Source organism: Entelurus aequoreus, linkage group LG07 (genome assembly GCF_033978785.1).
Source record: "Entelurus aequoreus isolate RoL-2023_Sb linkage group LG07, RoL_Eaeq_v1.1, whole genome shotgun sequence".
Classification (NCBI taxonomy): domain Eukaryota; kingdom Metazoa; phylum Chordata; class Actinopteri; order Syngnathiformes; family Syngnathidae; genus Entelurus; species Entelurus aequoreus.
The window spans coordinates 7,243,059-7,265,789 of record NC_084737.1 but is presented as its reverse complement, the minus strand read 5'-3'; the positions used below and the strand labels follow the sequence as shown (position 1 = coordinate 7,265,789).

Below are 22,731 nucleotides of genomic sequence, written 5' to 3'. Positions count from 1 at the left end.
ATATGTATGTGTGGGAAAAATAGAGATGAAATAGTCTTGTGATTTTTTCCCACACATACATATATGTATATATATGTATATATAATTACTTTACATGCAGTCGGCTTTTGGCCTTCAACCAAATTTTTTCAGCCCAATGCGGCCCACAAGTCAAAAACAGCCAAACAAGGTCATATGGCGCTTAGAGGCTGTCCTCTAGTTTTGTGGAGAGTTAAGGGGTCTCCCACATGCGTGGGATGGAGTAGGTCGGTGTGAACGTGTAAGTCATGTGAGTTCTTGGATACGACACGACTTTGACAAAGAAGGTGAGAAACACTACTGAATTCAAGAAAAATAATGTATATTAAAGTTGGTGGGCATATGCTTTTTGCATTGCTTTGTGAAACTAATTATTCTCAATAAAGTCAGTATTTTGGGTATCTGGAACATAGTTACTATTGGATTCTATTGTGTACTAAGCGAAAATGGTTTGGGTTTTACAAAAAAAACACTGTATTATATGATAATAGTTTGCATTAATGAGTGCGGCGCAGAGGCAAAAAGTTGCTAAAGCAGCCTTGCTGCGTGGGCCCAGCTGAGGGTGTCATTTACATTTACAGAGGCGACAGCTTTGAATGGAATTAGAGGACTGTTGATAAAGTGCCCACGTTTGGAATAAATCACACTTTCAGGGCGCTACTTTCCAGACTGGAAAATGAGGACATCCCATTCCCATCCGCTCACCTCTCCGTGCCTGTGGCGGGCAAGGCGGCCATCTGCATCAAACTCCCGCAGCACGTCTTTCACCTTCAGGCTGCAATCTGGACGAGCAGGAAGGACGAAAAAAGACATATTGGGAAGATGGCATGAAGACATCATGAGACAACTGGCAGTAGCTAGGAATCTGAATCCATCATTTCATGCATCTATATTCATTTTAAAGATTACATTAATATTCATATAAAATACTGTATATTCCTTCAGAGACAAAGAAAAAAAAATTTTTAAATAAAAAAGTACAATAGTAAACACAATTAAATAATTATAAAAATTAAATACAAATTGAAATTTGCAACAAAAAAAAGAATTTGACGCATTTTCCATTCAACATTAAAGTTTTTGTTCAAAACGACAATCGTACAATTGGGTTAAACTTAAAATATCCGTAAATCCTTTTAAAGATAATTTGAGAGTTATTTTTAGATAGGAAAATATTAGTTAGTTGAGACATTTTAGTTAAAAAACAGTGGAATTGATGAAAATAAAAATGAAATAACTAAATATACAGTAATACTAATAATAACAATAATACAAAAATATGAATAGAAATGACGAAAAAATACATAAAATAATGTGAACCCCACGCCCTAAAAAAAAAAGAAGAAAAAAATTTATTAACTACATTTCTTTAAGTAACTTATATATTTTTTCCACAATATTTAGTTTAAACAGACATTTTTTTAATAATTTAGTGAAATAATTTTTAAATTTTTTTAAATATTATTTCATAGAGTTATTTCTAGATAGGAAAATATTAGTTAGTTAAGACATTTTTAGTTAAAAAACAGTGGAATTGATCAAAATAAAAATTATATAAATAAATATACAGTAATAATAATAACAACAATAATACACACAAATCAAATATTAATATGTTAAAAAAAAAATACATGAAATAACGTGAACCCAACCCCCTAAAAAGACAAAAGAAAAAAAAAAGAACTACATTTCTTTAAGTTACTTATATATTTTTTCCACAATATTTAGTTCAAACAGACTCTTTTACCATTTAGTGAAATAATTTATACATAATTTTAAAGATTATTTTATAGAGTTATTTTCAGATAGGAAAATATATATCAGTTAGTGGAGACATTTTAGTTAAAAAACAGTGGAATTGATGAAAATAAAAATGAAATAAATAAATATACAGTAATAATAACAATAATAATAATAATACATACAAATCAAATATTAATAGATATGATGAAAAAATACATATAAAATGTGAACAAAAAAACCCAAAACAATTTAACTAATGACATTTCTTTAAGTAACTTATGTATGTTTTCCACAATATTTAGTTCAAACAGACATTTTTACCATTTAGTGAAATCATTTGTAAATCTTTTTAAAGATTACTTTTAGAATTATTTTTAGATATTTTTAAAATATCCTCGTTAGTTGAGACATTTTAGTTGAAAAATAAAGGAATTAATAAAAAATAAAGAATAACTATACAGTAATGATAATGATAATAATGATGATAATAATAATAATACATACAGACAAATAAAATAATAATAGATATGATGAAAAAGTACATAAAAAATGTGAACCTCAATCCCTAAACAAAAAAAACAAAAACAATTAATTAATTACATTTCTTTAAGTAACTTATATATGTTTTCCACAATATTTAGTTCAAACAGACATTTTTACCATTTAGTGAAATCATTTGTAAATCTTTTTAAAGATTACTTTTAGAATTATTTTTAGATATTTTTAAAATATCCTCGTTAGTTAAAACATTTTATTTGAAAAATAAAGGAATTAATAAAAAATAAAGAACAACTTTACAGTAATGATAATGATAATAATGATAATAATAATAATAATAATAATACATACATACATACAAATAAAATAATAATAGATATGATGAAAAATTACAGAAACTAATTTTAACCTACCACCCTATAAAAACAACAACAAAAATCAATACATTTTCCACAATATTGTTTTTACCATATAGTGAAAATGTTTGCAAATCTTTGTAAAGATTATTTATAGTATTAATTGTAGACAAGAAAATATTTTAGGCTCAAGCACCACACGCGACCCCGAAAGGGACAAGCGGTATAAAACGGATGGATGGATGAGGTAGATCCCCTCCACTTGGTCAGTTGAAACGCTCGCCTGCAGAAAAAGTGTGGGCACCCCTGATATATATCAACAATTAGATATGTTTTTGTCTACCGGTTTCCCACCTTTTTTTGTAGGGGGCGCCGGAAGTTGTCAGACCCTTGAGCGATCCTGTTCTGTCTCCCTGTGATGTTTGTCCGATCTTGAATGGGATTGTGCTGAAAATCTTAAATTCCCCTCTGGGATTAATAAAGTATTTCTGATTCTGTTTGACCCTGGAACGGATTATTTCTATTTGCATTATTTCTTCAGGGACTAAGGATTAGCGATGCACTACTTTCATGTCATTGAATGTCTCTCTTTCCTCAACAACTATCACGGAGGATTGAGATTTGCCGGAGATGTGGTGAACTTTGACCCTGGCAACATTAGAGGTACTGAAAAGCCGAGCAGATGGCGAGAAAGAAGCAGGTGTAGGTATGAGACATGTGGAGAGGAAGGTGAGGCGTGCACACCCACTCACATTCAATGTACTGCTGGAGCTGGATGAAGTCCACCGGGTTGAGCTCCTTCACCTCCGCGCCGGCGGGGGCGGCCATGCTGCCGGAGCTCGGGCGAGACGAGGAAAGGAGGTGGGCGGACGCCTGGGCTTTGTAGCGTTGCCGACCAGGACGGCAAAGTTAAAGACAGCCTATGATGAGAGGCACACAGATATTAAGAACCCTTCTAGAACTTTCCATCAATCCTTTTCTAGCGCTGTCACCTTCCGGTACGTCAAGTGTTGGCGATGTGGGCTGAATGTTAGTGAGATGACTGACAGTGTGGCTAGCAGCGATGTAGTCTTTGACACGCCCCTTTTCTGTCATGCAACACTGCTTAGCTTCCTTTTACACTTGTATGACAGTTAAGAATTACCAAATGGGACCAAAGACTTTGCTTGTACACTTCATAAAGTGGCTACAGTTTGACCCTGGAACAGATTATTTCTATTGTTGTTATTATTAACAGTAATTAACGTCTTTTAACCCCAGAGAGTTAACAATGTTAAAATGTGACTTTAAACATTGCTTGTGCACTTCATAAAGCTGTTATGATGGCTACAGTTTGACCCTGGAACAGATTATTTCTATTGTTATTATTAACAGTTATTAACGTATTTTTACACCCGAGAGATAATAATATTAAAATGTGATTTAAAACATTGCTTGTGCACTTCAAAAAGCTGTTATGATGGCTACAGTTTGACCCTGGAACAGATTATTGTTGTTGTTGTTATTATTAACAGTAATTAACGTATTTTTACACCCGAGAAATAATAATGTTAAAATGTGACTTAAAACATTGCTTGTGCACTTCATAAAGCTGTTATGATGGCTACAGTTTGACCCTAGAACAGATTTTTGTTATTGTTGTTATTATTAACAGTAATTAACGTCTTTTTACACCCGAGAGATAATAATTTTAAAATGTGACTTAAGACAGTGGTCCCCAACCTTTTTGTAGCTGCGGACCGGTCAACGCTTGAAAATTTGTCCCACGGGGGGGGGGGAGGTGAAATTAAAAAAAAATATATATATATATATATATTTTTTTTTTTTCATAAAGAAATACAATCATGTGTGCTTACGGACTGTATCCCTGCAGACTGTATTGATCTATATTGATATATAATGTATATATTGTGTTTTTTATGTTGATTTAATTAAAAAAAATAATAAAAAAAATTCAATTTTTTAATTTTTTTTATTTATTTTTATTTCTTGTGCGGCCCGGTACCAATCGGTCCGCGGACCGGTACTGGGCCGTGGCCCGGTGGTTGGGGACCACTGACTTAAGACATTGCTGGTACACTTCATAAAGTGGCTACAGTTTGACCCTGGAACAGAATATTTCTATTGTTGTTATCATTAACAGTAATTAACGTATTTTTACACCCGAGAGATAATAATGTTAAAATGTGACTTAAAACATTGCTTGTGCATTTCATAAAGTGGCTACAGTTTGACCCTGGAACAGAATATTTCTATTGTTGTTATCATTAAAGTCTTTTAACCCCCGAGAGTTAACAATGTTAAAATGTGACTTAAGACATTGCTTGTGCATTTCATAAAGTGGCTACAGTTTGACCCTGGAACAGATTATTTCTATTGTTGTTATTATTAACAGTAATTAACGTATTTTTACACCCGAGAGATAATAATGTTAAAATGTGACTTAAAACATTGCTTGTGCATTTCATAAAGTGGCTACAGTTTGACCCTGGAACAGAATATATCTATTGTTGTTATTATTAACAGTAAGTCTTTTAACCCCCGAGAGTTAACAATGTTAAAATGTGACTTAAAACATTCCTTGTGCATTTCATAAAGTGGCTACAGTTTAACCTTAGAACAGATTATTTCTATTGTTGTTATTATTAACAGTAATTAACGTCTTTTTATACCCGAGAGATAATAATGTTAAAATGTGACTTAAAACATTGCTTGTACACTTCATAAAGTGGCTACAGTTTGACCCTGGAACAGATTATTTCTATTATTGTTATTATTAACAGTAATTAACGTCTTTTTACACCCGAGAGATATTAATGTTAAAATGTGACTTTAAACATTGCTTGTGCACTTCAAAAAGCTGTTATGATGGCTACAGTTTGACCCTAGAACAGATTATTTCTATTGTTGTTATTATTAACATTAATTAACGTCTTTTAACCCCAGAGAGTTAACAATGTTAAAATGTGACTTAAAACATTGCTTGTGCATTTCATAAAGTGGCTACAGTTTGACCCTGGAACAGAATATTTCTATTATTGTTATTAACAGTAATTAACGTCTTTTTACACCCGAGAGATAATAATGTTAAAATGTGACTTAAAACATTGCTTGTGCACTTCATAAAGTGGCTACAGTTTGACCCTGGAACAGAATATTTCTATTGTTGTTATCATTAACAGTAAGTCTTTTAACCCCCGAGAGTTAACAATGTTAAAATGTGACTTAAAACATTGCTTGTGCATTTCATAAAGTGGCTACAGTTTGACCCTGGAACAGATTATTTCTATTGTTGTTATTATTAACAGTAATTAACGTCTTTATACACCTGAGAAATAATAATGTTAAAATGTGACTTAAAACATTGCTTGTTTACTTCATAAAATGGCTACAATTTGACCCTAGAACAGATTTTTGTTCTTGTTATTATTAACAGTAATTAACGTCTTTTAACACCCGAGAAATAATAATGTTAAAATGTGACTTAAAACCTTGCTTGTTCAGCTTTAAGAATGGCTACAGTTTGACCCTGGAACAGATTATTTCTATTATTGTTATTTTTAACAGTGATTAACGTCTTTTAACCTGCGATGAGGTGGGGACTTGTCCAGGGTGTACACCGCCTTCCGCCCGAATGCAGCTGAGATAGGCTCCAGGACCTCCCGCGACCCCGAAATGGACAAGCGGTAGAAAATGGATGGATGGATGGAACGTCTTTTAACACCTGAGAGTTAACAATGTTAAAATGTGGCTTAAAACATTGCTTGTGCAGCTTTAAGAATGGCTACAGTTTGACCCTAGAACAGATTTCTATTTTCATTATTAATAACAGTGACTTACTTATTTTTACTTTTGTATGACGATTAAGAATGTTCAAATGTGGTTTCAAACATTGCCTGTAATAAAGCTGTTAAAATGACTACAGTTTGACCCGATTTGAACAGATTACATCTATTTATTATTATTGTTAACAGTTATTAGCTTCTGTTTGCACTTAAATAACAGTTAAAACGTTTAAAATGCTACTTAAACAATGTCTGTTCAGCTTTAAGGGTGGCTACAGTTTGACCCTGGAACAGATTAAGTCTATTTATTATTATTTTTAACAGTTATTAACTTCTGTTTGCACTTACATGACAGTTAAAATGTTTAAATGCTACTTAAACAATGTCTGTGCAGCTTTAAGGGTGGCTACAGTTTGACCCTGGAACACTTTAAGTCTATTTATTATTATTTTTAACAGTTATTAACTTCTGTTTGCACTTACATGACAGTTAAAATGTTTAAATGCTACTTAAACAATGTCTGTGCAGCTTTAAGGGTGGCTACAGTTTGACCCTGGAACACATTAAGTCTATTTATTATTATTTTTAACAGTGATTAGCTTCTGTTTGCACTTAAATAACAGTTAAAACATTTAAAATGCCACTTAAACATTGTCTGTGCAGCTTTAAGGGTGGCTACAGTTTGACCCTGGAACAGATTAAGTCTATTTATTATTATCTTTAACAGTGATTAACTTGTTTTTGCACTTAAATAACAGTTCAAATGTTTAAAATGCTACTTAAACAATGTCTGTGCAGCTTTAAGGGTGGCTACAGTTTGACCCTGGAACACATTAAGTCTAATTTGAAGTGGGTGTGGAAAAGATGAAGAGTGCTTGCATTGTTATTGTATTTTCATTTCCATTGTTGATATTCGTAGTAACGAGTCGTGGTTCAAGTCATCTAGAAAGTATGTCAGACTAAAAGTGAAACTTTCGACTCTCGGGAGTTGAGGAGCCAGAAATAGTTCCGCCCCCCCCACTGACTGGCCTGAAAAAGAAGATATTTGGCGAGACGGCGTGGTATTTTGGGACTTTTAAACGGGACCTCCCCGCCACCCCCTGGAGCCTTTGTGACGACGGCAAGACTGAAATGTCACGCGCATGTAAAAGTGACTCACGGAAGAACACAATGGAAGGAGATTCCCTCATGGCGGGAAAACAAACAAGGCAAAACGTCATTCGTCAGCGTGGAGGCGGAACGAGCGGCGAGCGGGGAAGTTGCCGCTGAATGGTTGAGTGGAAGGAGAAAAAAGCAAATAGGAGTTGGAGTGTTTGCTGTGAAAGGCTCGCTCAGGCCCGCCTTCATTCCCTCCAAAGGTCAGCGGCGTTGCCTAGCAGGGCCTCGTGAGAGGAACCATGAAAAAGGATCGATACCGGGCAAAGCGACTCATCTAAAAATATGATCCCTCTTTCCGAAGGAGCGTTATTCCCTGCTGCCTCTTCAAAAGGTCTTTTAAGTGCCGTCACTTCCTGAAAGACTTGGTGGAGGAAACATTCCAAACAACAACAACAACAAACAATGGCGCCGTCTGAAGGGGCTTAGTGAAGCCACCATAAATATTTCACTCGGCCCATTTCTGGAATGTTGTTAATACGCGTTATGTGACCACTTTGACCTGCTGATAACACGCGGCGGCGGCGGCGGGGAGGCTTTTAAAGTTCCGATAATGCAAAAGTGACTGCGAAAACAGCAGGCGTACTGCAGGTAATAGCAGCGTTTCCCACACATTCATTTATTTGTTGCGGCCCGCCACGAAATAATTACGTCCACCACAAATAAAAATAAAACATTTAAAAAATTTTAAAAATATATATATATATATTTTTTTTTTTATTTATTTATTTTTTTTTTTTTTGTGTCCTGTCCAGCTTCTCAGGCAAATCATATAGTTGATGTAGATGCCCATATAGGCTGTTCAGATTTACTTTACAAAAGAGAAGTGTAGGATACTTCTCTTGTTGCCTTATTTGTATTTGACCACTACTGTTTTCTGTTTATTTGTTACTGACTGTGGCAGGACACCTCTGCCTCTGTTTCACTTTATGTTGCTGGTAAATAATACGGTTGTAGTAGTAGGCTAAAGTCAAATTATTTAGTATGCACTAATTAAAGGGGCAGAGCTTTAGGAGACATTTGAGCTTTTATATTTAATAATATATATTTTTTGTAAGAACCACAATTAATAAATATATTTCAGTGAATAACTTATTGTTCAAATCTGTATATAAATATGTACATAAAGTGTTGTAATTATATTGTAAAATGGATGAATGGATGGACGTTTAAAACAAAACTGTTATTATTAATTAGTAAGTATACATTTTTTGAGCCTTTTTAGAGAAAATCATATCACTGTAGTAAATTATGCAAATTACTCGATGATGTCATGTTGACCACGCCCATAGCCACGCCCCACCGCCACAGGTATCTTGGCAGTTTATGGGAAACACTGAATAGGGTTGTACGGTATACCGGTACTAGTATAGTATTGCGGTACTAATAATCAAAAACGGTACTATACTCTGTTTGAAAAGTACCTGTTTCCATATTATTATTATTATTTATTTTTTTACGGGCATGATGGCGCGTCGTCACGTGGTGACATTGCTGGTTTTACGAGCAGAGGAGCATGTTCGGCAGCGCACACACACAGAGTACTTACAAGCAGACACAGTGTGTAGACAGAAAAGGGAGAATGGACGCATTTTGGCCTAAAAAGTAAAGATAAAGGTGAAGTTATAACACTGAAACGCCCTCAGGAAGAGGTGCTTTAAGACATGGCTAGCTAGCTAGCGGCTAATGTCCATCCGCAGTGTTTTAGCTACTTCTAAATCACTAATCCTCGCCTCCATGGTGACAAATAAAGTAAGTTTTTTACAAGTAACATTATCACCGCAGAATAAAGAATAGCTAAACATGCTTCACTACACACCGTAGGAGGATACAATAGCTCACCGGTGTCACCGCTAAAAAAAGCTAGCGTGCCTGAATGTAAACACCTGACATCCACTGTAATGATACCAAGTACAAGAGCGTATCTAGTCGATACTACTATGATTATACCAGTATTTTTTATTGTCACAAAATCTTTTTTACACCTGACATCCACTGTAATGATACCAAGTACAAGAGTGTATCTAGTCGATACTACTATGATTATATCAATATTTTTTATCATCACAAAATCTTTTTTACACCTGACATCCACTGTAATGATACCAAGTACAAGAGCGTATCTAGTCGATACTACTATGATTATATCAGTATTTTTTATCATTACAAAATCTTTTTTACACCTGACATCCACTGTAATGATACCAAGTACAAGAGCGTATCTAGTCGATACTACTATGATTATATCAATATTTTTTATCATCACAAAATCTTTTTTACACCTGACATCCACTGTAATGATACCAAGTACAAGAGCGTATCTAGTCGATACTACTATGATTATATCAGTATTTTTTATTGTCACAAAATCTTTTTTACACCTGACATCCACTGTAATGATACCAAGTACAAGAGTGTATCTAGTCGATACTACTATGATTATATCAGTATTTTTTATTGTCCCAAAATCTTTTTTACACCTGACATCCACTGTAATGATACCAAGTACAAGAGCGTATCTAGTTGATACTACTATGATTATATCAATATTTTTTATCATCACAAAATCTTTTTTTACACCTGACATCCACTGTAATGATACCAAGTACAAGAGCGTATCTAGTCGATACTACTATGATTACACCAATATTTTTTATTGTCAAAAAATCTTTTTTACACCCGACATCCACAGTAATGATACCAAGTACAAAAGCGTATCCAGTTGATACTACTATGATTATATCAATATTTTTTATTGTCACAAAATCTTTTTTACACCTGACATCCACTGTAATGATACCAAGTACAAGAGCGTATCTAGTCGATACTACTATGATTATATCAATATTTTTTATTGTCACAAAATATTTTTTACACCTGACATCCACTGTAATGATACCAAGTACAAGAGCGTATCTAATCGATACTACTATGATTATACCAGTATTTTTTATCGTCACAAAATCTTTTTTACACCTTACATCCACTGTAATGATACCAAGTACAAGAGCGTATCTAGTCGATACTACTATGATTATACCAGTATTTTTTATCGTCACAAAATCTTTTTTACACCTGACATCCACTGTAATGATACCAAATACAAGAGCGTATCTAGTCGATACTACTATGATTATACCAGTGTTTTTTATCGTCACAAAATCTTTTTTACACCTGACTAAGGCTGCAGCTAACGATTATTTTTCTATCGATTAATCTATAGATTATTTTTTTCGATTAATCAGTTAATCTATAGATTATTTTTTCGATTACACTATAGATTATTTTTCCTTTTACCGATTATTTTTTTATTTAAAATGATGAAAAAATAAATGTAGGCCTGTTTTTTCAAAAGGCATGGCTTTTATTTAAAAAAAAGAAGAAGTATGGCCACTCAGTAAACATTGACAACAACATGACAAAATATTCTGTAACAATGTAAACATTTAAAACTTTTAACATTTAACAAAATTAAAAGTAGCTTATTTGCTTTTTAATGTGCAAATATAAAAGTAAACATCCAGTGCAAATCTTAATATTCTGCAATAGTATAAGCATTTCAAAAGTAAAAGTATTGCTTATTTTGCTTTAAAATGTGCAAAAATAAAGATAAACATCCAATACAAAAAAGTGCAAAACGAAATATTCTGTAACAACAGTGTAAACATTTCAACAAAAGTGAAAGTATTGCTTATTTGCTAAAATGTGCAAAAATAAAGATAAACATCCAATACAAAAAAGTGCCAATCTAAATATTCTGGAGCACTGTAAACATTAAGTATTGCTTTTAAAATGTGCAAAATAAACATCCAGTCCAACACAGTACACAATAACCAATTCTACTCATTCCAGTGAGTGACTAACAGTTGTAATGAAGAAAGGTTAGCATGTGTACATGCTCTGCTTCTTTTCATGTTTACAATATTCCCAGCAGCTGAAAATAGACGCTCAGAAGGGGTCGATGTGGCTGGAACTGAGAGGTAATTAGCCTTCACCTCAAGCCAGGACTGCGAGTGAGCTGAGCTCCAGTTTATATTCCTAGAAGGTCAACGGGCTCATAGTGATGTTACTAGTAGTTGACTGGGAGGTGTTTATTATCATTTGGGGAGAGTCCGCTGCCTGATGCTCACCTGCTAAACACCTATCTGCTCGACGCTGAAGCACTGACTACATGCGCTCTGAATACGCACTGCTGATTGGCTGATAATGCTTTGTATAACGCTTTGTGTGTACCAATCAGATGGTTGTGTGGGTGGGACAATGCTGCGTGCTGAGACAGAGGCAGCCGCAGAAGGAGCAAAGCAGCTTGTTAACACTTTAGCAGCTAAAGTTAGCTTTAGCTTAGAAACTCGTTCGGTACACCCCCGTACCGAACCGAAAGCCCCGTACCGAAACGGTTCAATACAAAACACGTACCGTTACACCCCTAGCAGATACAAATGACACATTCATGTTTTTGTGTAATGATGACAACGTATGCTCGCGCGGACGATTGACTAGTTGATGGTTTTCTTTTCAAATGTTCGTTCATAGCCGTTGTGCTGCTATGATAGGCCATTTCCGCTCGACACAGTGTGCATACAACAACATTATTAGGCCGTGTATTGAAATACTCCCACACTTTTGACCACTTTTGGCGTGCGTTTTTTCCCCCTCGCTCGCACAGTCTGCTTTGCGCTCCGCCATGACGGTAGTGTGACGTAAATATGCGACGCGTCGACGCACAAAAACGGCGTCGACGTATTTACGTAACCGATGACGTCGACTACGTCGACGCGTCGTTTCAGCCTTACACCTGACATCCACTGTAATGATACCAAGTACAAGATCGTATCTAGTCGATACTGCTATGATTATACCAGTATTTTTTATCGTCACAAAATCTTTTTTACACCTGAGATCCGCTGTAATGATACCAAGTACAAGATCGTATCTAGTCGATACTGCTATGATTATACCAGTATTTTTTTATCGTCACAAAATCTTTTTTACACCTGACATCCGCTGTAATGATACCAAGTACAAGAGCGTATCTAGTCGATACTGCTATGATTATACCAGTATTTTTTATCGTCACAAAATCTTTTTTACACCTGAGATCCGCTGTAATGATACCAAGTACAAGATCGTATCTAGTCGATACTGCTATGATTATACCAGTATTTTTTTATCGTCACAAAATCTTTTTTACACCTGACATCCGCTGTAATGATACCAAGTACAAGAGCGTATCTAGTCGATACTACTATGATTATATCAGTATTTTTTATCATTACAAAATCTTTTTTACACCTGACATCCACTGTAATGATACCAAGTACAAGAGCGTATCTAGTCGATACTACTATGATTATATCAGTATTTTGTATCATTACAAAATCTTTTTTACACCTGACATCCACTGTAATGATACCAAGTACAAGAGCGTATCTAGTCGATACTGCTATGATTATACCAGTATTTTTTATCGTCACAAAATCTTTTTTACACCTGACATCCGCTGTAATGATACCAAGTACAAGAGCGTATCTAGTCGATACTGCTGTGATTATACCAGTATTTTTTATCGTCACAAAATCTTTTTTACACCTGACATCCACTGTAATGATACCAAGTACAAGAGCGTATCTAGTCGATACTACTATGATTATATCAGTATTTTTTATCATTACAAAATCTTTTTTACACCTGACATCCACTGTAATGATACCAAGTACAAGATCGTATCTAGTCGATACTGCTATGATTATACCAGTATTTTTTATTGTCACAAAATCTTTTTTACACCTGACATCCGCTGTAATGATACCAAGTACAAGAGCGTATCTAGTCGATACTACTATGATTATATCAGTATTTTTTATCATTACAAAATCTTTTTTACACCTGACATCCACTGTAATGATACCAAGTACAAGAGCGTATCTAGTCGATACTACTATGATTATATCAGTATTTTTTATCATCACAAAATCTTTTTTACACCTGACATCAACTGTAATGATACCAAGTACAAGAGTGTATCTAGTCGATACTACTATGATTATATCAGTATTTTTTATCATTACAAAATCTTTTTTACACCTGACATCCACTGTAATGATACCAAGTACAAGAGTGTATCTAGTCGATACTACTATGATTATATCAGTATTTTTTATTGTCACAAAATGTTTTTTACACCTGACATCCACTGTAATGATACCAAGTACAAGAGCGTATCTAGTCGATACTACTATGATTATATCAATATTTTTTATCATCACAAAATCTTTTTTACACCTGACATCCACTGTAATGATACCAAGTACAAGAGTGTATCTAGTCGATACTACTATGATTATATCAATATTTTTTATCATCACAAAATCTTTTTTACACCTGACATCCACTGTAATGATACCAAGTACAAGAGTGTATCTAGTCGATACTACTATGATTATATCAGTATTTTTTATTGTCACAAAATGTTTTTTACACCTGACATCCACTGTAATGATACCAAGTACAAGAGTGTATCTAGTCGATACTACTATGATTATATCAATATTTTTTATCATCACAAAATCTTTTTTACACCTGACATCCACTGTAATGATACCAAGTACAAGAGCGTATCTAGTCGATACTACTATGATTATATCAGTATTTTTTATCATTACAAAATCTTTTTTACACCTGACATCCACTGTAATGATACCAAGTACAAGAGCGTATCTAGTCGATACTACTATGATTATATCAGTATTTTTTATCATCACAAAATCTTTTTTACACCTGACATCCACTGTAATGATACCAAGTACAAGAGCGTATCTAGTCGATACTACTATGATTATATCAGTATTTTTTATTGTCACAAAATCTTTTTTACACCTGACATCCACTGTAATGATACCAAGTACAAGAGTGTATCTAGTCGATACTACTATGATTATATCAGTATTTTTTATTGTCCCAAAATCTTTTTTACACCTGACATCCACTGTAATGATACCAAGTACAAGAGCGTATCTAGTTGATACTACTATGATTATATCAATATTTTTTATCATCACAAAATCTTTTTTTACACCTGACATCCACTGTAATGATACCAAGTACAAGAGCGTATCTAGTCGATAATGCTATGATTATATCAGTATTTTTTATTGTCACAAAATGTTTTTTACACCTGACATCCACTGTAATGATACCAAGTACAAGAGCGTATCTAGTCGATACTACTATGATTATATCAGTATTTTTTATCATCACAAAATCTTTTTTACACCTGACATCCACTGTAATGATACCAAGTACAAGAGCGTATCTAGTCGATACTACTATGATTATATCAATATTTTTTATCATCACAAAATCTTTTTTACACCTGACATCCACTGTAATGATACCAAGTACAAGAGTGTATCTAGTCGATACTACTATGATTATATCAGTATTTTTTATTGTCACAAAATCTTTTTTACACCTGACATCCACTGTAATGATACCAAGTACAAGAGTGTATCTAGTCGATACTACTATGATTATATCAGTATTTTTTATTGTCCCAAAATCTTTTTTACACCTGACATCCACTGTAATGATACCAAGTACAAAAGCGTATCTAGTCGATACTACTATGATTATATCAATACTTTTTAACATCACAAAATCTTTTTTTACACCTGACATCCACTGTAATGATACCAAGTACAAGAGCGTATCTAGTCGATACTGCTATGATTATATCAGTATTTTTTATTGTCACAAAATGTTTTTTACACCTGACATCCACTGTAATGATACCAAGTACAATAGCGTATCTTGTCGATACTACTATGATTATATCAATATTTTTTATCATCACAAAATCTTTTTTACACCTGACATCCACTGTAATGATACCAAGTACAAGAGTGTATCTAGTCGATACTACTATGATTATATCAGTATTTTTTATTGTCCCAAAATCTTTTTTACACCTGACATCCACTCTAATGATACCAAGTACAAGAGCGTATCTAGTCGATACTACTATGATTATATCAATATTTTTTATCATCACAAAATCTTTTTTTACACCTGACATCCACTGTAATGATACCAAGTACAAGAGCGTATCTAGTCGATACTACTATGATTATATCAGTATTTTTTATCATCACAAAATCTTTTTTACACCTGACATCCACTGTAATGATACCAAGTACAAGAGCGTATCTAGTCGATACTACTATGATTATATCAGTATTTTTTATCATCACAAAATCTTTTTTACACCTGACATCCACTGTAATGATACCAAGTACAAGAGCGTATCTAGTCGATACTACTATGATTATATCAGTATTTTTTATTGTCCCAAAATCTTTTTTACACCTGACATCCACTGTAATGATACCAAGTACAAGAACGTATCTAGTCGATACTACTATGATTATATCAATATTTTTTATCATCACAAAATCTTTTTTACACCTGACATCCACTGTAATGATACCAAGTACAAGAGTGTATCTAGTCGATACTACTATGATTATATCAGTATTTTTTATTGTCACAAAATGTTTTTTACACCTGACATCCACTGTAATGATACCAAGTACAAGAGTGTATCTAGTCGATACTACTATGATTATATCAGTATTTTTTATTGTCCCAAAATCTTTTTTACACCTGACATCCACTGTAATGATACCAAGTACAAGAGCGTATCTAGTCGATACTACTATGATTATATCAATATTTTTTATCATCACAAAATCTTTTTTACACCTGACATCCACTGTAATGATACCAAGTACAAGAGTGTATCTAGTCGATACTACTATGATTATATCAGTATTTTTTATTGTCACAAAATCTTTTTTACACCTGACATCCACTGTAATGATACCAAGTACAAGAGCGTATCTAGTCGATACTACTATGATTATATCAATATTTTTTATCATCACAAAATCTTTTTTTACACCTGACATCCACTGTAATGATACCAAGTACAAGAGCGTATCTAATCGATACTACTATGATTATATCAATATTTTTCATTGTCACAAAATCTTTTTTACACCTGACATCCACTGTAATGATACCAAGTACAAGAGCGTATCTATTCGATACTGCTATGATTATATCAGTATTTTTTATTGTCACAAAATGTTTTTTACACCTGACATCCACTGTAATGATACCAAGTACAAGAGCGTATCTAATCGATACTACTATGATTATATCAATATTTTTTATCATCACAAAATCTTTTTTACACCTGACATCCACTGTAATGATACCAAATACAAGAGCGTATCTAGTCGATACTACTATGATTATATCAATATTTTTCATTGTCACAAAATCTTTTTTACACCTGACATCCACTGTAATGATACCAAGTACAAGAGCGTATCTAGTCGATACTACTATGATTTTATCAGTATTTTTTATCATTACAAAATCTTTTTTACACCTGACATCCACTGTAATGATACCAAGTACAAGAGTGTATCCAGTCGATACTACTATGATTATATCAGTATTTTTTATTGTCCCAAAATCTTTTTTACACCTGACATCCACTGTAATGATACCAAGTACAAGAGCGTATCTATTCCATACTACTATGATTATATCAATATTTTTTATCATCACAAAATCTTTTTTTTACACCTGACATCCACTGTAATGATACCAAGTACAAGAGCGTATCTAGTCGATACTACTATGATTATATCAGTATTTTTTATCATCACAAAATCTTTTTTACACCTGACATCCACTGTAATGATACCAAGTACAAGAGCGTATCTAGTCGATACTACTATGATTATATCAGTATTTTTTATCATCACAAAATCTTTTTTACACCTGACATCCACTGTAATGATACCAAGTACAATAGCGTATCTAGTCGATACTACTATGATTATATCAGTATTTTTTTCATCACAAAATCTTTTTTCCTTTTCAAAAAATTAATATTATGTTTATAAACTCAGTAAATACGTCCCAGGACACATGAGAACTTTAATTATGACCAAGGTATGATCCTGTAACTACTTGGTATCGGATCAATACCTAAATGTGTGGTATCATCCAAAACTAATGTAAAGTATTAAAAAAAGAGAAGAATAAGTGATTATTACATTTTAACAGAAGTGTAGATAGAACATGTTGAAACAGAAAATAAGCAGATATAAACAGTAAATAAACAAGTAGATTAAAATTAGAAAAATTAATTAAAATTAGCATTACTTTCTGAGCTACTTTTGCAACCGTTTACCCCAGAGTCATATAACTTGGTACATGACACCTGTTAACTGTTAGCATGCAAACGATAGCTTGCTAGCAAGCTAACTTAAGCATGCTAACTTTTTCATCTAATTTCACACTTTTTTCTATGTTTTCGCAGCCATACACCTTACAGCCGTGGTACTTGAAATGTGAGACATGCTAACTGTCAGCATGCCATCGTTAGCACACATGCTAAGTGTTAACATTTTAATGTGCACATGCTAACATTTTAGGCTAGCTCTGTAGCTCATTTTGTACAGTTACACCTAAAAGTCACGCATTCGGACACTCGGGACCATCTTAAAAGCACGGCCAGAGGTCCAGGGCACAGATAGCGGGCCCATCAAAATTTCCGCGGGAATTTTCTAGTTATTATTATTATTACTATAAGTTTACAGCCATATCGCCCAGCCCTATCGTATCATCTCCACTCCTTAAAGTTATGTTGGTAGTTTTTTTGCAGCTCTATGTGGAAAACATGGTCGCCCGTATACAAAGAAGTGACAGACGTGTGGGGAAAAAAACGTGTTTTTACTGCGTTGTTGCATGGACGTAATCTGATCTCCAGGCGGCTGCAGCTTGTGCACGCTGACGTTGAAGACACAACAGGAAGTGGTGGTTTACAAAGTTTCACTTTGCAGAAAAACTGCCGTTTTGTAGCGCTATTAGCTTTCTGGCTGGTGTGTAAAAAGTAGCGAGGCGGCGCCGTGACTCACCGCGTCACATCTGCATGTTGAATGCGGCGCCTCCCGGTTGAAAGGTCACATGAGGTTGGCGCGGTCGCCGTGGGCGGGGGAGGCGGAGCTACGCGGGGAAGACTTCTAGGGCCCCCTCTCTTTCTCTCTCTCTCTCTTTTCTTTCCCTCCTCCCACATGTTAGTCAGCTGCTAATGGAGGGAAACACGCTGCATAGCAACCCGACGTGTCCACCGTCTCGCCGCCTCCGCCGCTATCTGCACACGCTCCAGTGAGGAGGAGGGTACAAAAAAAAAAAAAAAAAGTCCATTCAAAGAAGGAAAAGTGGCGATTGAGGGTTGCACAACAGTGGACTTTCTCTGCAAGAGGCGTGGGCTTTTACAGCACGCTTGTACAAACATGGCGTGGAAAACAAAAAAAGGTCATCCCCGAGTGCACCTTGACATGATTGTAGCGCCGTAAAGAGCTTCTTTTATGGCCGCTTTACATTCAGTGGTAGGCAACAGGAACCTTTTAATGGGGGAAATTATCGGTTGGACGCAAGCCACTTAAGTAGGTAACATACCGGGAAAACCACACGGCATCCGTCTGGTCAGGTCTTGGTGGAGGTCTGCACTCTCACTGTCTAGGCTTTTATATGCTAAGTAGTGCTTGGTTATTGTGGGGGCGTCCACCACTTCAAGACCTGCTTGGACTTTGGCATGAAAAGGTTTATTTGAAATAGGGACAGATACAGAAACATAGATATCTGAAAGTAGGGATGATACTCGAAACTCGGTTTTCCCGGTTGTTCGATAAGAAAAGAACCGAGTCCTCGGACTCTAATCCCTTTTTGAGAACCGGTACCCGTTATCGAGACCACTATAGTAAAGAAAAAGAGTTGGTTCTTTATTCGAATCCCTGGAATCCCGTCCCGACCAGAAATGCTCCGTGTGACATCACAAGAAATGAGGTCACGTAGCTCAGTCATTAGGCGCAGATAGCGAAAGCAGGAAAAACAATGGACCGGAAAAAGCGCTCCAAAGTGTAATAAAGTTCAAAACAAAAGGTATAATCCAATGAGTAACTTTACTGAGAGATTTGAGCAGGGTACAAACACATGATCAACACTTTTACGACCAACCGGAAACATAGCAACCAGGCTAGCAACGCACCTCCTTTACGGCAGCTGTCGCAACGTTCTTAAAGCAACCGCAGCACATACGTATATATACAACACATCTCCCTTTTCGAACTTTTGTTTTTCTTTCCTTGTAAACGTTACAAAATCACACTGTATATGTGTTGTCTGTCTAATTATAAATAATGCAGACGAGGCGTGTTGGCTGAGTTCTTGACGTTTGCTTTCACAGCGTGCTCATAACCTCATTCTTAGCTGCCGGGTGGCGACATGCAACAACACTTTTCGGGGCTACCACGCATGCTCGTCACTCCCGTTGCATGCTGGGTAGTGTAGTTGTTATATTCCCTAGCTCAGTGGTTCTCAACCTTTTTTCAGTGATGTACCCCCTGTGAACATTTTTTTAATTCAAGTACCCCCTAAACAGAGCAAAGCATTTTTGGTTGAAAAAAAGAGATAAAGAAGTAAAATACAGCACTATGTCATCAGTTTCTGATTTATTAAATTGTATAACAGTGCAAAATATTGCTCATTTGTAGTGGTCTTTCTTGAACTATTTGGAAAAAAATATATAAAAATAACTAAAAACTTGTTGAAAAATAAACAAGTGATTCAATTATAAATAAAGATTTCTACACAGAAGTAATCATCAACTGAAAGGGCCCTCTTTGGGGATTGTCAAAAATGTCCTCTCCTGTTGTTCTCCCCTCTAATGTTTTACAAAAAAGTATGTGCTCATAAATATCGTCAGTACCGATGTATCTGACAAAACCTACAAGTTGTGCATTTCCACTAATATCTGTGGATTCATCCAGCTGGAGGGAAAATGAGTCGCTAAGTTTTCCAACAACTTGCTCAACAATGTCTTTTCCCATTTGATCTACTCTCCGGCAAACAGAGTCATTTGATAAAGGCACATTCTTTATTTTCTCGGCTGCGTTTTTATCCAGTATTGTCTCGGCCAGCACTGCAGCGGCTGGAATTATCAGCTCTTCAGCGATAGTGAACGGCTTTTTTGGCTTTAGCAACAAGCAAAGACACTAGTCTAGTGACAATATTTCTTGAATAATATCCTTAGATTAACATTCTTAATAAATGGCAGTACAATAAGCACACATGTGATTGTGGAGTCAGTGTTACAACCTGGCATTTACACATTGTGTGGCGTTGGGGTTGTCTGACTTTTTTTGTGGCCATAAACGCAGCACTGGTTAAGTGCCATGAGTGCGTGTGTTGGTGCAGGTGAGCGAGCGAGCGGCTTCTGTTGAAACGACAGATGACAAAGTTGGTTTAAGCCTGGTTTGTATGGCAGAAAATTACCAGTTTTTATAGATAAAAGTTTTTTTTACTCATGTTTTTGGTGTGGTTACAAACAGTTTTGCTCAATAAAGTGATTGATGGAATTCCTGTCTGTAAAGTGTCTTGACAGACGATAATTGAACTGTGTTGACAAAGATTGTTTTATTCATTGGGGCCACTCTTGTTGTCACCTGTCACTCACAGAGTTGCATTGCAAAATCATACAGAATAAATTGTAATTTGTTTATTTTGTTTAAAATTCAGATGGGATTTTTGATTTCCTGCGCGGCATTAATTTGCAGTGCGCTGAGGACGCGTGAGCGGTGTGCAATTGCGCAGGTGCGCACCTTAGAGGGAACGTTGTCCAGGGCTTTGGCTGATGCTGTGGAGGCTTTCCGCATCGTGTCTTGAGATGACCTGAATGCATTTAGTCTCCTCTTTAAAAAATCAGGTGGCTTACCGACATTGCAAGCGTGTTTTGTCCGGAGATGCCGCTGAGGATGCGCGGCCGCTTCATGCCGCTGTTCGCTAACATTTCTCCACAGAAAAAACACAATGCCTTGGGGGGGTTACAACTGGAAGCCGTAAATCCCATTAACACATATTCTTTGGAATACTGTCTGAATTTTGCCGGCTCAGGTTTGGCCTTCTTTGGCACACGTTCTTCCTGGTTTTCAGTTGCATTACTGCTACGCTTTAACCACGCCTCCATTGTTTTCTACATTGATAGTTGATTGACAGTTGGTGCCGTGCGGCACCGCCAGGTAGGATCAAACCATTATGGCATGGGCCATGGGGGAAACTCTGGGTTTATGGTAATGAATGGAATAGCCTACTTGATTTGATGTTCAGTTTATGAACTTACATTCATATTTTGTTGAAGTATTATTCAATAAATATATTTATAAAGGATTTTTGAATTGTTGCTATTTTTAGAATATTTTAAAAAAATCTCACGTACCCCTTGGCATACCTTCAAGTACCCCCAGGGGTACGCGTACCCCCATTTGAGAACCACTGCCCTAGCTCATAACATCACATCTTTCCCCCTATAAAGAAAGATTTTAACTCAATAAAGTGTATTTCTTTTTTTAGCTTTAACTTTTCATTTTTTAGCATTGTAACCACATTTGCAAACAACTTTTCTCTCCATAGAATTTTCTTTCAATAAAGAAATAAAGTGCAAAAATGTCAAAGCATCATAACAGTTATGTTCCAATAGCAGCAGAAGTGCACTTTTTGGAGAGCTGTATTATTTTCAGTTTTGTGCCCAAGGGACTGATTTTATTTAACACTATATTATTATTTATACACCTACAGTGATCTCAGAGACAGGTTGTTTTTGTGTTACTGTATATATTTGTTTTTATGAAAAATCCCACTTAATATACTTTGGGTAACAACAGTCAATATTTATTTATTTTATTTTATTTTTTAGGGGGGTAATAGTCAATATTTATTTATTTATTAGATTTTTTTTATTTTTTTATATATAATAAAAGTGAGCTTTTGTTAAACCAAATATTGTGTGTTTTTTCCCCCATATACAACAACCTATCTGGACTCGATAAGAGAATCGATAAGGAATCGGTTCGATAAGAGGATTCGATAATAGGCTCGAACTCGATAATTTCTTATCAAACATCATCCCTATCTGAAACAGTTATTCAATGTATGCATCATAGTGTTTGTAGCCAAAGCTCATTTACAACACTTGTCCCCGACAACAACAACAACACAGATCTAACATCATTAAAATAGGAAATTAAAAAGAATGAGGCAAA

General features: G+C 35.1%; 1 protein-coding gene across 2 annotated transcripts in view; it reads right to left on the bottom strand.

Annotated features, from left to right (window-relative positions):
• The window catches only part of dgkaa (diacylglycerol kinase, alpha a), a 99,479-nt gene that overhangs the window by 47,262 nt on the left and 29,486 nt on the right, over window positions 1-22,731 (bottom strand). For both annotated transcript variants that reach the window (XM_062052508.1, XM_062052509.1), the window contains exons 4-5: window positions 3,368-3,535; window positions 724-800 (exon numbers count right to left, since the gene is read on the bottom strand). In XM_062052508.1, the coding sequence (XP_061908492.1) occupies window positions 724-800; window positions 3,368-3,443 (153 nt within the window). In that variant the 5' untranslated portion in view covers window positions 3,444-3,535. The remainder of the gene's footprint in view (window positions 1-723; window positions 801-3,367; window positions 3,536-22,731) is intronic.